The 17,555-nt window shown below is 48.6% G+C and overlaps 1 protein-coding gene across 1 annotated transcript in view; it reads right to left on the reverse strand.

The window, feature by feature from the left end:
• Positions 1–918: 918 nt before the first annotated feature.
• The window catches only part of LSAMP (limbic system associated membrane protein), a 348,132-nt gene continuing 331,495 nt past the window's right edge, over positions 919–17,555 (reverse strand). Inside the window, exon 8 of the mRNA XM_054398152.1 lies at positions 919–1,016. Within this exon, the coding sequence (XP_054254127.1) occupies positions 919–1,016 (98 nt within the window). The remainder of the gene's footprint in view (positions 1,017–17,555) is intronic.

Raw genomic sequence — 17,555 nt, forward strand, 5'->3', positions numbered from 1 at the left:
AGGGGAGACAGAGAACGACACCTGGTCGAATTGAGGGGGGAGAGGAAGAGGATTTAAAAGAAAAGAAAAGAAAAGAAAAGGAAGCTTTCAGTAGAGTTGACACAGCTTTAGTTCAGGTCAGCAAGTGTGATGTTGCAAGAAGGAGGGGACAGGAAAGAAAGTGTTTAGTAAGGGCTGGGTGCACAGGAGCACAGGGTGAAGTGGAGAGAGGAAGGATTTCATAGGACACCAGTGTGCAGAGACCTTCAGGTGACTTGCTCTGGTTTGTGGCTTTTTTTATCTTCTTTTTTTTTTTTTCCTTGCCTTTTATGTTTGTTTGTTTGTTTGTTTGTTTTGTTTTCAAAAGTATGAAATGGCTGAGCATAATAGGCTCACAAAAATGACCCAGGGCATCCAAAAAGTTAAGTGGCTATAGATAGACACTGAAGCGAAGACCTCTTTCCGCAAAAGAAAGAAAGAGGTGGAAGGAAGGAAGTTGAAGTATGGGAAAGAGGAAGGAGGAGAGAAAAGAAAAGGGATCTTCTGTTCAATTGGCTTTGCAGGTTTCATTGGATTGTTTGCATTGCAGCATCCTCCGGCGACACGATCCTTTCTGGTGCCTCATTCTCTCCTTCACTTCGTGTTGCCTCCAAGACAGTTGGTGACAGTCTGCTTGTCGGGTTTCTGATTAAATGTTGCTGAGTCTTCTTTGCTGTAATTTTTCCTCTCCCCCCCTCTTCGTTCCTGAACACACAAAAGTTGTGAAAGAAACAGTCTTCTCTCTCTCTCTCCCCTCTCCTCTCTTTTATTTCCTCTCTCCTCTCTTCACTCTGTCTCCTGTATTACGCGTTTTGTTTTGTGTGTTGTTGTTTTTGTTGTGTTGTGGGTTTTTTAATTATTATTATTATTATTATTAATTATTTTTAATTCTGACTTGTATTAACATTTGCTGAGTAGGCAGAGCAGGGATGCTGCTAGCAGCCACAGTGGGACGGCCAAGCTCATGGAGCCGTTGTCTACTCTCCCTGTGCCGGGTCCTGCAGGGTGTGAGAAGGGAGAGAAAAGAGAACAAGATTACACATGGCTGGGTGAGATGAGGGTAACACAAGAACACAATGCCTTGCTCCCAAACTGCTCTTGCAGCAGGGAGTTGGGGCTGCAGGCCACAGCCACCTTCCCATTTAGGGGAGCCGAGCCTGTCTCCAGCCCCACTGGAGGCTCCTGCCCACCAGCACCTCAGCATCGTCCCCCTCCATGCTATGCTCTAACTGCATGTGGCTCTCCCTAAGCAGTGCCCAGGCTGGAGAAACATGGCCTGCAGCATGGAGCAAGCAGTAAGGCTCAGTCCCAGCTGCTTACTCAGAATCACAGAATTGTTTTGCCATCCCATCTGCCGCTGTGCCTCCAGCTGGGAGGCAGGTCTCATACCTTCACATGGTACACTCCCAGCCACCAACCCTGTATCTCCCTCCCCATTCTGCCACCTTCCCAGTGGTGTCCCTGGAATGCCAGGGCTTGCTGTAATTCTGCACAGTGGCCAGTGCCTGTCTGCAGCCAGACACTGGCCCAGTGGAGGCTGATCGATCGCAGCAGTTCAATCAATAAAACATGGGCCCAAGCTACAGGTACCTCCCCTCCCAGGGGCTGTGCTGCAATTATTTACTTCATGGGGTGGGGGGTAGGGGAAGGCTTCACTGATGGGTTTGTGGCCCTGCAGCACAGCACCTGTGGGGTGAGGGTGCAGGGTGTGCCAGGGAGAGGGATTTTTCTTAAGGGTGGGGAATGAACTTGCATGCGTGCATGTGTGTGTGCACAGGGGTCTACCAGAGGGGACAGGGACAGGTGCTCTGCCACAGCGGCAAATAACACAGCCTCGCTCCACGAATATTAAGTGCTAACACTCCTGACATTTTCTCATTCATCCTCTCATTGAAGGGTTCCCTTTTCTGGAAGGGATGCTGTTTGAAATTCACACTGCAATACCAAGCCTTGGCAGCCTTTGCTTTATAATGGGGCAGGGAGGAGTACGTGGCTATGGATTTGCAAATGCATGCTCATCATGGATATGAGTGCATCAGTGCAGGCAGACGTTGGCTTTGTGCACCTGCATGTCCAGGTACACACATACATATGTGTGTGCACATGTGCAGGTGCACATAGGTGTGTATCTTTGGAGAGCATATCTTATAAGGAGAGGCTGAGGTACCTGGAGTTGTTTAGCCTGAAAAAGAGGAGGTTGAGAAGAGACCTTACTGCTCTCTATAGCTATCTGAAAGGAGGTTGGAGTGAGGTGGGTGTTGGCCTCTTCTCCCTAATAACTAATAACAGGACAAGAGGTAATGGTCTGAAGATGAGCAAGGGGATGTTTAGGTTGGATATTAGGAAGAATTTATTTACTGAAAGAGTGGTGGGGCACTGGAACAGGCTACCCAGGGGGGTGATGAGTCACCCTCCCTGTAGGTGTTAAAAAAAAATGAGTAAATGTGGCACTTTGGGACATGGTCTAGTGGTTATGGAGGTGATGGGTAGAAGGGACTTGATGATCTTAAGAGGTCTTTTCCAAGCTCAATGATTCTATGATTCTATATACATACAGACATAGATGTGTATTTATATGCAGCATTTTACACAAAAGGGGTGTGGGAAGATGCCGAAGTGTGAAGGCAGAGATGAGTTTATATATTTGGACTGGTCCTGCTATGGAAAAAGAAGACATGCTTGCTACCAAGAGCTATTTCTTATAGTTATTTCTAATAAATTTTAAGGAAAAACTTCTTTAGTCTGAGGATGACAGAGCACTGGACCAGGCTGCCCAGAGAGGTTGTGGAGTCTCATTCTCTGTGAACTTTCAATACCTGCCTGGACATGTTCCTGTGAAACCTGATGTAGGTCAACCTACTTTATCAGCAGGATTGTACTAGATGATCTCTATGGGTCTCTTCCTACCCCTACCATTCTGTGATTTTGTGTGATTTTGTAATGGCACAGGGACAAAAAAACCCCAGGCCATGTTCAGGAGAGCTCCATGGGTCTGAAGAGCAATTGCTCCCCTTTAACAACCTTCAGAACTGTGAGGTGAAGAGCTCCTCTCTGCTTGCTCAGCAGCATAGCCACTATTAAACTAGAAGGTGACTAAAAGGCAGCAAATCCAAGAAAGATGTCCCCAGAGCCCCTGAAATTCTGCAGCACTTTCATTTGTGTAATTTCTTCCTAATGTAGTCCTTCACTTCCTACATGAGCTGTTTGTGCCCCAATTCTATTCTTTCATTATTAAGTAAGCATGTGCTAAATTGTGTGGAGAATTTATCTCCATCTATGGCTTCTTTTTTTTCAGTAAGTCCCTGCTTGTCTTTCGTGGCTTGTCACACAAATACTACAACACTGCTTTTTTAACTCCTTGTTTCCTTGTTCAAATTACCAAATTTACCTGACCTGTGTTCAGAGAAACCATCTTTCATGCTCAAGGTATTGCGGGGAAGTTGTTTGGAACCGTTTGCAATCCAGATTCATAGATTCATAGATTGGTTTGGGTTGCAAGGGACCTTAAAGATCATCTCGTTCTAACCCCCACACCATGGGCAGGGACACCACCACTAGACCAGGTTGCTCAAGGCCTCATCCAACCTGGTCTTGAACACCTCCAGGGAGGTGACCTTCCTGGGCAACCTGTTCCAGTGTCTCACCACCCTCACTGTAAAGAATTTCTGCCTAATATCCAGTCTGAATCTCCCCTCCTCATGCTTAAAGCCATTGCCTCTTGTCCTATCACTACAAGTCCCTGTAAAAAAGTCCCTTCCTGGCTTTCTTGTAGGCCCCTTTCAGGTACTGGAAGTGAAGAAATCCCAAAACATAACTCCTCTGGCCCAGCGAATAATAAATACACTGTGCAGGGTGCGTTGCCCACAAAAAGTTTTGAGCTGTCACTCAATAGTATTTGTCTAACACATACATGGACATGTAAATAACACATACATTGTGGCAAAAATCCCCCTCTCTGACCCTTTTCCAGGGTGCACATGCAATCAGAGCAAAATCCTAAGTACCTATGGAGGCATGCAATGCACACCTACAACAACAGAGGCAAGGGTATAGAATCACAGAATTGTTTAGGTTGGAAAAGACCTTTATGATCATAGAGTCCAACTGTTAAACTAGCACTACCAAATCCACCACTAAACCATGTCACTAAGCACCACATCTATGTTTGGTCTTGGCTGGGTACTGCTGCCTTAATAAATGCTGAGTGCATGGCTTGGGGTTTGTGTGCTTGGTGGGACGATAGAGACGATATATTTTATGGTGTGGTAAAGAGACAAGGTCTTGCAATGCCTAGGTATAAGGGAGGACACATGAGACACGGTGTGATGAAGGACTTGGGAGAGGGTCACACCAGCTTCTGCTCTGCTTGAGCTTCTGTTCAAAAGCTTGAGGGTACCTGACAAGCCAAGACTCCCATTTCCATAGCTGCACAATGATGTGAGTTGTATGTCACAGAACCACAGATGGTTGGAAAAGACATTAAAGATCAAGTCCAAATATTACCTGACTCTATCAGGGCCACACCGATGTGAATTATATGTCCTTATGTTTCCTTGCTAAGCTCCCTGCACACACCAGTGAGGTGGTGGGGCTGGCCACAGAAGCCTCTCCTAATCATCTGTACAACATGCTAATACCAGCAGTTGTTTGCACCAGCTGGTGCTATGTGTTGGCTTTGTGGGTGCTGGGCAGACTGTTAAGCTACCTGGGCAGCCTGGGACCCAGTGTGGTTCAAAGTACCTGCAGCCCCCGGGGCCTGCATGTAATCTCTGTGTTTTACAGCAAAGCCAGCTGAAGTCCATGCCACATATGCTACATTTACCATCACATGTAGTGCAAAAATGTGGGATGGTTGTAGTTCGACCACAAAATAAAACCTTGATAACTTTGAGACCTTACATTTGGGGGTGGAGAGGCTACAGGGGGGAAGCAGCTGTGACAGCCTGTGTTTCCACCATGACTTAGAATCATAAAATCATAAATCCATTCCAGTTGGAAGAGACCTTTAGGATCATCAAATCCAACCATGAACCCACCGCTGCCAAGTCACCACTCAACCATGTCCCTAAGCACCACATCTATGTAGCTACTGAATACCTGCAAGGGATGGTGACTCCACCACCTCCCTGGGCAGCCTGTTCCAGTGCCTCACAATTCCTTAACTAAAGACATTTTTCCTAACAGCCAATCTAAATCTCCCTTGGTGCAACTTGAGGCCACCTCCTCTCATCCTATCACTTGCCACCCAAGAGAAGAGACTGACCACCACCTCACTCCAACCACCTTTCAGGGAGTTGTAGAGAGCCAGAAGGTCTCTCCTCAGCCTCCTTTTCTCCAGACTGAACAACCTCAGTTCCTTCAGCCCCTCCTCACCAGTCTCATTGTCCTTCTCTGGACCCACTCCATCGGCTCAATGTCCTTCTTGCGGTGAGGCTCCCAAAACTGAACACCATACTCCAGGTGTGACCTCACCAGTGACAATTCCTTCCCTGGCCCTGCTGGCCGCGCTATTGCTGATACAGGCCAGGATGATATTGCCCTTCTTGGCCACCTGGGCACGCACTGGCTCATGCCCAGCCGGCTGTTGGCACCATTCACAGGCCCCTCTCTGCCCTAGCCCGGCCCCGGCTCCTGCCCTGGGGCTCTTCAGACCCCTCAGCGCGTGTGCGCGGGCACCGAGCAGCGCCACGGTCTCTGCTGCCCTCTGGCGACCGCCGCCACCGCTTCGCCGACTGCCATAGCCAGAGAGAGAAGTCTTAGGAACAGCCCTGCCACCATCTCTGCCAGCAGCCCTGCCAGCAGCTCTGCCAGCAGCCTGTCCAGCATCCCTGGGACCATCCCTGCCAGTATCACTGCCAGCAGCCCAGCAAGCAGTCCTGAGAGCAGCGCTGCCCACAACCCTGCCAGCATCCCAGCCATTATCCCTGCCTGCAGCCTGGCCAGCATCTCTGCCACCATCCCAGCCCACAGCCCTGCCTGCATCCTTGGGAGCAGCTCTGCCACCAGCCCAGCTATCATCCCTGCCAGCAGCCCTGTGAGAGCCCCAGAAAGCCCCTGTTCAACCCATCTGCACCCATACTGCCTGGCACAGCAAGGTCTCAGGTGCTAAGTGCCAGGAAGCAACCCCTCTTTCAGTGGGCACTGGGGTGGGGGGGGCTTTCTCTGTGGTTTCTCACTGTTGTAACCTGGAGCTCTAGGAATCAGTACTGCAAGCTAATCTCCAGGGCTAATCATTCCCCTGCAATATGGCAGCTCTGCAAAATTCATGTGATAGCTTTGAAGGGGGTTTTCTTCCACTGCAGCCAGGGAAGGAAATTCAGGTTCTGATTATGATGAGTCGATATGAATATCTGGCAGCATTTCACAAATAAACCCTAAAGGGAGCCCAGACCCCAAACAGCTCTCAGAGTCAGATCATATTAATTAAATCAAGAAGAAACAGACTGAAAATAAGCAAGGGCAAAAAAATTGCACTTCTCCTTCTTTCTGTAAATAGTAAGAACATCCCAACCCTCTTCCCATGGCAGCAGATCCTAGCTGTGTCCTTAAATTTAACCATGGGAAAAACACAGCCATGCCACTATGATCTCACTACTGCTCACATGCATTAAACAGGCCCATGCACCAACCTCACACAGAGAGGTTCCAGGTGTCTTATCTTGACACTTCCGGGAGAACATCTCCATACTTTTGAGTGAGGATGTGAAAAGGGCAGAAAGGCCCCTCAGCAATTTCACCTGGTACCTCACCTTCCTTCAGGCAAACTCTTCTATGCAGCATGAAACAGAATGGTTGCTGCATGCTCCCATATGTGGCATGTTGCTAGGGTGGTACTGCAGGAGCTTCCCCAGCCTCTTATGTGAGGCTGCCAGTGACACCTGCTGCTACTGAGGCTGCCTGACCTCCCCCATTACAAGCCTCTGCCTGCACAGCACTTTACAAGCATCAGCAGGCCAGGTGGAATGATCCCATGCTGGGTGTTTGCCTTAGGCTGATTTTATTTTCTTAGAGTGGAAAAGCAGCAGCCAAAATTATTCTGCTGTGTCTGGGAGCAAGGTTTGAGAAGGAAAAAAAAAAATGTTCATTGAAAGAAAAAGAAAGCCACTGATGGTCCCTCAGAACGTTTTCCTGGTCAGATTCTTTGGCTCAGGGCCTTGTAACAGTCCAGAGATTTGGTCTTTCAGGAAAAGGTAAACAGCTAGACAAAACTATCTGCCTTCTGTGGGTATCCCCACAGAATTCACACATTCTAACCTTCCTGGGACCACCTCAGTGGGTCAGTGCTTTGGCTCCCCACAGGTTTTAGCCTGCTCCAAAATCATTGTGGCACAGCTGGACTTGCTATACTTGCTTCTCACTAGAGGGCCACAAGCCTGGTTAGCCCAGAAGGACAGGGCTGTGTATTCTGGTTTGCATGGTAAAGCTGTAATGCTCTTTTTTTCATCTTTTGTTGTGTGTGTGCTGGCTTATGATTTGCTCCTACTCCTGTGATGGGTGTAAGAAAAGACATGGCAAAAATGGTGGTGGGGCTTTGGTGAAATGGTGGAGGGAGAAGGGAAAAGCAGAGTATTCCTTATGTTCACAGCAAAATTGCAAAGACAAAAGCAGTTCTCTTCCTCAGAAACAGCCTGCCTCCAAGAGGAGCACACTAGTCCAAGGGTCTTGTCTAATTTCAGTCCTGTCCCCTGCAGGTGCTAGGTTGGAGCTAAATGAGAGCATATGGGTGGCATGATATCATATTGGCCTATCTCAGGTCCCTCAGAGTCATTGTGAGCCTGCAGATGCTGAACTCCTTGACAGATTCATGTTTTCTTCCATGAACTTGCCCAGTCACTTCCAGACTGCCTAAAGAATTCCACATCCACAACCTCCCTCAACTTCTAAGGGATACAGCAGCAATCAGCTGCTGGCAGTGATAGTATGGCCACAAATTAAATGTGGGTGTTATGTTCTCCGGTAACTTTAGGACCTTGGCATTAACAGAAAGCCTGGCACGCTGCCCGTTACTAATTGCTACCTGAACTGTCTAGATTAAAACTGCCTCAGTCACTTGCTCTGCAGTCTCATCTGCTAACTACAGGACAGGCAGGCTAAGGAAATATCTCTGTGGGAAGAATTAGCTGGGGTGTGTTCGTATCTCTCTAAGAAAGACAGTGATGAGCTTTTCATTAAAGAACCTGTTAAGATAGAAGCTACCCATGTATCAAGAGCTTGGAGGCACCTGGATGCTCAAGTCCTGAATCACAGAGCTGCGAGTCTCCCCACTAAACTTGGGGCATAGCTATTGCTGAGGCCTTAGTGGATGTTGCACAGATGGCTGAAGTTTAGTTGTTAGATTATAGAATTATAGAATTATAGAATCAAGAAGGTTGGAAGAGACCTCAAAGATCATCGAGTCCAACCTGTCACCCTACACCTCATGACTATCTAAACCATGGCACCAAGTGCCACGTCCAATCCCCTCTTGAACACCTCCAGGGATGGTGACTCCACCACCTCCCTGGGCAGCCCATTCCAATGGCCAACCACTCTCTCTGTGAAGAACTTTCTCCTCACCTCCAGCCTAAACCTCCCCTGGCGCAGCTTGAGACTGTGTCCTCTTGTTCTGCTGCTGGTTGCCTGGGAGAAGAGACCAACCCCCTCCTGGCTACAACCTCCCTTCAGGTAGTTGTAGACAGCAATGAGGTCTCCCCTGAGCCTCCTCTTCTCCAGGCCAAACAGTCCCAGCTCCCTCAGCCTCTCCTCACAGGGCTTGTGCTCAAGGGCTCTCCCCAGCCTCGTTGCCCTTCTCTGGACATGCTCCAGCAATTCAACATCTTTCCTAAACTGAGGGGCCCAGAACTGGACACAGTACTCAAGGTGTGGCCTAACCAGTGCTGTGTACAGGGGTACAATGACCTCCCTGCTCCTGCTGGCCACACTATTCCTGATGCAGGCCAGGATGCCATTGGCTCTCTTGGCCACCTGGGCACACTGCTGGCTCATGTTCAGGTGGCTGTCAACCAGTACCCCCAGGTCCCTTTCCACCTGGCTGCTCTCCAGCCACTCTGACCCCAGCCTGTAGCTCTGCATGGGGTTGTTGTGGCCAAAGTGCAGCACCCGGCACTTGGACTTGTTGAATGCCATCCTGTTGGACTCTGCCCATCTGTCCAGCCTGTCAAGGTCCCTCTGCACAGCCCTTCTACCTTCTAACAGATCAACACCTGCTCCCAGCTTGGTGTCATCTGCAAATTTACTGATGATGGACTCAATCCCCTCATCCAGATCATCAATAAAGATATTGAACAGGATGGGGCCCAGCACTGATCCCTGGGGGACACCACTAGTGACAGGCTTCCAGCTGGATGTGGCACCATTCAACACCACTCTCTGGGCTCGGCCCTCCAGCCAGTTCCTAACCCACCGCAGAGTGCTGCTGTCCAAGCCACAGGCTGACAGCTTGGCCAGGAGTTTGCTGTGGGGGATGGTGTCAAAGGCCTTGCTGAAGTCCAGGTAGACTACATCCACGTCCACCAGGTGGGTCACCTGATCATAGAAGGAGATCAGGTTGGTGAGGCAGGACCTGCCCTTCCTAAATCCATGTTGGCTGGGCCTGATTCCTTGGCTATCCTTCAGGTATGCAGTGATTGCCCCCAGGACAATCTGCTCCATGATTTTCCCTGGCACTGAGGTCAGGCTGACAGGCCTGTAGTTCCCAGGTTCTTCTGTCCATTCCTTCTTGTGGATGGGCGTCACATTGGCCAGTTTCCAGTCTTCTGGGACCTCTCCAGTGAGCCAGGACTGGTGGAAAATGATGGACAGAGGCTTGGCTAGCTCATCTGCCAGCTCTTTCCGCACCCTAGGATGAATCCCATCAGGTCCCATGGACTTGTGAATATCCAAGTGACTCAACAAGTCTCAAACTAATTGGTATGGTGCTCCCCAAGACCTAAGCAACTGTGACTCCAGAGGTGAATCCTCTGTGGTGCAGGCTCAGTCTTCAGAGATGAGGCTAGCTGCAGAAATAACTGTAAGGGGAGCAGAGTTCTGAGGTATGACCTTCGTGGGATGAATAAAAGGGCCCTTTTCCTCCCTGCCTTTAAGCCTTGAATTTACAGTGCTACAAGGTGCTGCAACTCACAGTCCTGGCAGCAGTGGTTAATGTCAGAAGGCTGCTTGGTAGTGATGTATATGCCCTGCTTCATGGCTGGCATTGGACCCTCCAACCCTGTAGTGCCCATTTGGGGTTAGGGGCTCCATGAGCAGGTGATAGTTATGAGAGGAAGACTGTATCAGGTCAGAGCCTCAGGAAAAGGCTGCTGTGATACATGGGGAAACATGGACTGCAGTGAAGAGCCCAAAGCAAAGATACAGCACAGGAAACCATACCAGGGTAGGTCTTCAACTGAGATGTCAATATGGTCCCACTTGGCTCAGCACAGAGAAGAGGGTAAGAGGAGGAGATGTCAGACAGACTGAGCATAAGGAAAAGTAGGAGCTGATGTGAGCATGGAGGTTGGATAGGTAACAAGAACAGGTCTTTTGAGAAAGCAAGATGAACAAAAGCAGTTGAACCCAGATCAGGCAGAGGGAAGCAGGGATGGTGGGAGAGAGGCAGGGTGCAGGGAATGATGGTATTTATGGGAAGAAGGAGTTAGTACTGGGAACGCAGAGGCAGAGGAGTCAGTACCTGCCTGTGTCAGAACTGCAGGAGAAAAGGTGGAGACTCCATCAGAGCTGCTTATGTACGGATGAGATGCCAGGTGAAGACCAAATGCCAACAACCAGGTAGGAGAGGGCAGGGGCAGCTGTCTTTCTACCTCTGACATGCAGGTGTACAAAAGCTGCCCTCCGGCTGCCCTCTGCACGGTGCCTGACCGGAGCACACCACAAGCCCCCTGGCAGGCTCTGCTCTGCATCCCTGCCGCCCCCCAGCAGCAGAGCGGGGGTCTCCGTGTCTCTCCTTCCTTCCTTCGTACCTTGCTAGGCCACGAACCAGCTGCGGGGCCGCGGGGCCGGCTCAGGCTGGGCGTACCGCCGCTTGCTACCGAACAGCCTTTTGCCCACGAGGTGGCAGCCGAAGGCAACCGAAGGGACCGGGGAACTCCGGGCGCCCTCCCGGCTCCGGGCGGCCCTCGGCCTGGGAACAGCATGGCTGCTGCGACACCCAGCGTTAGCGGCAATGCACACCTGCGAGAAAGCACTGGGGTCATAGAATCATAGAATGCATCGGGCTGGAAGGCACCCTCGAAGGTCATCTTGTCCAAGCCCCTTTCTGTGAGCAAGGACATTCCCAACTAGAGCAGGTTGCTCAGGTTGCTCAAGGCCCCATCTAGCTGGACCTTGAATGTCTCCAGGGATGGGGTCTCCACCAACTCTCTATGCAACCTGTTCCAGTGTTTCACTACCCTCACTGTAAAGAGCTTCCTCATAATGTCCATCTGAAATCTACCCTGTTCTAGTTTAAAACCATTGCCCTCATCCTATCACTACACGTCCTGCACAGCAAAGCCCCTGCATGGTCCCTGTGCTGAGGGAAGGCTGGCAGCTCCGCATGCTCTGAGACTCTGCTCAGCTCACTACGGCCGTGTTTCTGTGTCAGGGAGTCTGATCCCCACTGGTTGACATCTATCTCTGCATTAACCACCATGAAGCAGTTTCCTTGGCAGAATTGCTTTAGGGGGGCAGATCTGATCTGGTTATCCGAATCAAAAGCCAGACCTCCATCCCCTGCAGCAGCTAGTACTGCAGAGGTTTCAGGGAGTGGTGGTAAAGTTTCTAGTCCATTCTACTCCCTCCCCACAGATACTCTCTCTCCTTGCCCCTCGCTCCCTCCAGCTCCCTTTGCCGTGCTATATAACCTTTGCTGAATACACAGATCCACAAGTTCTTTTGGTTGCATAGAGGCATGGCTCCAAACTCTGTGAGGAACAAAATGACTGCCAGCAGAAATGGAATCTCCTATGACTTTCAAGATTTCCAATACAGACCTTTATAAAGGGTCATCTGAGATGCAAGCAGAAAGCAGATGTCTTTCTGGTCCATACCCAGGGAGAAAAAAAAATTACCCACCTGGCTACACATTTCATACCTACATTCTCCATTCTAGAATGTTTTGGTAGGTCCTGGTTCGAGGTAGGAAAAGAGATAGTGGGTGGCAGATTTTCTCTCATTTACATTAAGACACCAGGACTGGGCATATCCACAGTGCTGATGCAAGAGAACCCACAGAGAAGTTTCAAAGGGCATCAGAGAGCTACAGGATACTTATTGCTTTCAGGAATTTGTTTCTAAATGAGTTTCTAAATGTAAGTGAGGCCAGGAGGAGGCATGAGACAGGCTAGAAGGTCTTGGAAAGGAAGCAGCGATGGCAAGTCAAGTAGAGCTGGCCTTTTCCACAGGTTCTCCACCCTGAGCAGCTCTGGGCTCGGCTCTGTTGACAGAGAAGGTTGGAGTCCTGCCTCTTGAGCAAAGGAGAGAACTAAAAATTAGGGAGGAATGGAAAAAACCCACCAACTCTAAAAGAGAAGGTGCAAGGGAAAGGGGATGTGCATCATACAGTTCTCTCTCTGTGCTCTCACTCTCTGGGGCCAGGAGGGGTTTTAGATTTTACATGTGCCAGCTCTTCTGCAGGAAGTAATTTTTATAGTCTGTTGACTCTCTTGCCAGGGCTTCAGAAGATGAAATCTTTATTATCACGAAGGCTTAAAAGGGAGGAATGTCGTTAATTCCATTTTCAAGGTCATACTTTGAAAGTTATTAATTTCTTTCTTCTGGGGCTTTACACTCTGCTCTGAGGCTTTAGGGATTAGCAGCTTCTACTTACTAGGGTTCATTTGGGGCTTTTTTTCTTACTACTTTCGTGTGTGTCCCCTCCCCTTTGAGAAGAAGACATGATTTTTCACTCTCTCTTCTTAAGGTTGAGACTATTTTGTTCATTACTTGCTTGTACTCCACTCTCATGACTAGTTCTGCTCCTGTAATTAAAACTTGACTGTGATTTCAGTAGCAAAAGGCTGGCTCTTCCAGAGGTGGAAATACTGCTGTGTAAACTAGGGAGGATGCCCTCCAGCAATTCTCAGACAAGATTAAGGAAATGTCTCTGGTGTCTATCAATCTTAGCACACAGTTTAATGTATTTCAGAGTTTGCTCATGCTTTTTTAGCACTGAACAGTTCTTCCCCATGTTTTGCAGCTCATTCACGGTGTACTAAGTACTCATCTATCATACCTCATGTCCTGGTGAAGATTCATTCTGTAATGCAGTGCACCCATCGTTCCCTGAGGTCTAAAGAATATCCCTGAAATTGTATTTCTCAGTGTCTTTCCAAGAAGGTCGTGGTGTTCACAAGCTGGCTGCTTATACCTTTTATCCTGAAGCTGGTTTACAGTCTAGAATTGAACTGTGACTGACCAGTGAGGCTTGTGTTGGCTAGAAGACCACCTATGTTGCAAGGCTGCACAAATCATTAACAAATACATCTTATACATGCCAAAAAGTTCCAAGATTTTCTTGTGGCTGAAATGTAGTCCCCCCACTGTTTCAATTTCCCTATCAGCTGAAGATTAAAAAAACAAACAAACAAACAAACAACCCCCAAACCCAACAAACTAAAACAAAACCAAAAACTCCACAGTTGGCTAACTACTGATACAAAATCGACTACTTAAAATTGCTTTGTCTTCAAATCATTCATTGAAGACTCTCGTCTTAGAAGGAAAACATCCGAAAATGCATAGCACAGACTTTTTCAAGGTCCATGACAGGGAAGATATGAGCTTTTTCTGCTTTTTGCTTTCCTAGGATACTGCCATCCTCCGCTGCTCTCCTCTCAAGCACGTGTACAGCACAGCAGACCAAAGCTGATGCCAGCACACAGGTTGGTGTCTCAGTGGGGAACAAAAGGCATAGGCCCACTCACCCAGAGCACATACAGCTCTAGGAAGCAAGTTTGCTAATCAGAGGCTCTGGAACCTCTTGAAAAATTAATATTTTCATCAGCTTTATTTCTGTCTGTTTACTCACTTCATCTCTGCTGTGGTTTTCCATAAGCTTTGCTGGGTATTTGGCACAAGAAAGATTTGAGTGGCTGTGAGCAGAAATAAAGAGGGAGAGACACACTGGGGGGTGACTGGAAAGGAGACTGGAGCAGAAGGAGAACTAAATTGGGCTGGAGCGTGACCAGCATGCTTGCGGTTGCTCTGGTACTGAAAACCAGTTGTGTTGCTGCCTCTGCCATTCTATCCTTTTCATCCAGTACCTGTAGCACAGTGCCCCCTCCATCTGTCCTTGAGGTGGTCTTAGGGCCATCACTCATCTCTGGGGACTTTTTTGCAGTGAACTTAGTGGAAACCAGCCCTTGTCTCCACTCCATTGCCCAGGAGTAGAACAAGCTAGGAGGAGGTTTTGGCTAGCCTTTGTCAAGGGCTGCTTGTGAACAATGAGAAGTATGAAATACTATAAATGAGCCTGTGCACTTCTCTCAGCCTTGCAATGCATTAGAGATTTGACAGGAGTCAAGCTGGGCCCACAAACTGGGATATGTCTCTAAAGCATGTGGGATAAGTAAATATTACTTTGTGTGCCCTGTAGTTCTCATCCAAGTACTGATACGTGTGTGTATGCAATTCCAGAGTGAGACCTCCTGGTCACATTAATGCCCTAACAGTGCAAGCAGGGCCTTAAATGCCTGGCCCAGTCATAGGGAAAGCTGGAGCAGAAAACTATACTGGCTTCTCACAGCCCATTCCTAGACTGGTAATTAAAAAGGGAAAGTTAATACAGCTTACACAGGCAGCTGAGTTGGCCTGAGTCTGGGCAATAGAAAATATGCCTGCATCTACTCTGGTTCCTCCTTTAGATGTTCTAAGATGCCTGGAAATTGCTCAGTCACTGTGGGATGTGCCTCTGAGCATGGCGTATGCGCATACAGTGCACAAGGTGACCTAGCTCCATAGTGTACCCATCCATCCATCCATCCATCCATCCATCCATCCATCCATCCATCCATGAGCATGCACCTACCAAGATGCTGACTGGCCAGACCTCACTGAAGCTCTGCTGATTCTAGCATATTTTTGTCCATGGCCTGACCTTTCCCTCCCCTCCATGCGCTTATTCACCACATTGCAGAGGGACATGCAGACGATGGTGTGGAAGTCCCAAATGCATTTCTCCTTTGCTCACCTTGCCACTAGGCCTCTCTTTTTTCCAGGGGAGCTCTGCTGACAGACTTGCTTGCCCACAGGAGGGAAGGCCTGCCAGGAGCACTCCACTTTTTCTGCAAGCCTGATTTCTTTGGAGTCATTGTTTTTTTTCCCCATGCACCACCCCCTCCCCCCCCCCCCCAAATCCTGCACCTCTGTTTTCCTGGTTGTTTTTTGTTTTTAGAGAGAGTGCTTAGACAGCTGTATTAATCATGCAAGCCCAGCCATGTGTAATGTGCTTTATCAACAGCAGAGCAGACACTGAATGGCAACCAGTTCACAAGCAGGCCCGGCGCAGTGCCTGAGCTGGGAAGATAAAGCTACCGCTTCCCAAACCGACTTACCGTCATGGGTTAGTGAACGGAGAGACTGTTCACTTGGGACAATAACCAGAGGGGAGGCCAAGTTGTCAGCCAAATTCTTGAGAGGTTCACACTGGAAATGGAAGGGCGGAGGAGGAGGATGAAGGTGGGAATTACTTTTGGGTCATTTTCTCTTGGGAGGTGGGAGGAATCTTTGTTGTGTGCATTAAGGATTAAATCAAGATGGCAGTGGTTGGTCTTCATCCTCCTCCTTGCAGCCCTCCACACTTTGGTCCCAGTCAGCCTGGATGGCAGCTCAACACGGCAAGCAAGGACAGGGAGAGTGAAAGAATTAAGGTAGACCAGCTGTGCTGTGGGTGTAAGTGGCCTTCAGTGTCTCTAAGAGGAAGGTTCAATTGATGGCTTCAGAAACTCATCTAACATGCAGATGGTTATCGGGCTATGAGTATCCTCTGGGCTGAGGATACCTGTCTCACAATGGTTATAGCCTGCCTGAGCTCTGCTCTGCAGTGTAATCTGTTCATGCTACAAAGCTGACACTATCAATGTCCCTACTGGACAACTGATTTTTCTCAGCAGTTGCTCTTCCATGGGTTTGTTTCTAATTTTTGCAGTGCAGTCGTGTGGTTTTTCCCCCACTGGTTTCATCTAACTTTCACTGTCCCATCTGACTGCTGTGCCCCATCCTCTGTTTTGCAGGGCTGTTCTGGATGCATGCAAAGCCCACACCTGTGACTAAACAGATTTTGAAATGCCTTCCTTATCCCAGTGCAAGGGCCCAGCTCAGAGGAATATCTTTCTGGGACTTCCAGTCTCAGTTCCTACCCTCTGCTGCTGCTCTTCCTCATTCCCTAGATTCTCCACAGCATTGCTACAGGAGAGGGTTATGCAAATATATGCAACCCAGGGCTCATTTTGGAATAAATCAATCTAAATTAAAATTAATGAACAAAAAGTACAGAAACAGATCAAGCAATAAAGTAATTTCTCTCTCTTTCCCCCTGTGCCTCTCTTTTTTCTTTAAGAAAGCTGGTTTCTTTTCTTTCTGCTTTTTTTGGGGAGGGGAAAATTCAGACTGTTTTTTATTATTTTTAAGCAATCTCAGCAAACTGAAACTGTCTGTTGCTACCCAGAAAAAAACCATCAAGCTATGCTAGTAGCTGCAATATAAATAATTTGCAGCATTTCTGTTTCCAGATACATCCTTATGACCCCTTTTGGAAGACATTATCATCACCTCTGACTTGCTCACTTCAAACCACATGGTCAAAATAAGATACAATGCCACCCCTTGATGGTCCCTATGAAATATAAAGAAACAATTAATGTGATGTTGGCTTTTTGCCTTCACTCTCTCTTGTCCTTCCTATTCTCTTGGCCTGAAACCCCTGCAGGCTTGGCACCCAATGCAGCCCGTTCCTTCAGTACCTGCAGACCTGGCAGAGATGGATTAAACCTGAGGAGCAAGAGCAGCTTGGCCTGTCTCAGCATCCCACCCCTTCAGAGGCATCCCTTTCTGCACAGACCAAATGGAGCATGTGCTCTTTGGGAAATCTGGCCAGATAGCAGCAGCAGGAAGCAGCTGTGAACTGTGCTTCTCACCCAGAGTCAGGGGTGTCATCAGATGCCTGGAGCCCACCCAACTTTCAGGGAAGAAAAGCATGCTCCAACTAGTCAGGTGTACATCACTGCATGACAAGTACAGCTGAGCTATGGCCTCTGAATTCCTGAGAATTTATGGAAATATCAGACTTGGACGTGGCTCCAGAACATGCCCTTCTGTGGCTGGTCCCTCTCACCATTATTCTTCTGCGATGGTTGTTTCTATGTCAGGACTGTGACAAGAAAACACTGGATATTTTGGCCAGCTTATGCTATGCTTTCCCCAACTCTCTCAGCTAATTTGTTTCAACCACTGCAAAAGCTTGGGTTTTCACTGACCCTTTCTCAGGCCCCCACTGAGAAAGCACCCTCTGGCCTCAGTGAAGAGGACTCCAGAGATGAGATGGGTTCTTCAGCTGGCCACAC

The sequence above is a fragment of the Indicator indicator genome, chromosome 1 (assembly GCF_027791375.1).
Source record: "Indicator indicator isolate 239-I01 chromosome 1, UM_Iind_1.1, whole genome shotgun sequence".
Classification (NCBI taxonomy): Eukaryota; Metazoa; Chordata; class Aves; order Piciformes; family Indicatoridae; genus Indicator; species Indicator indicator.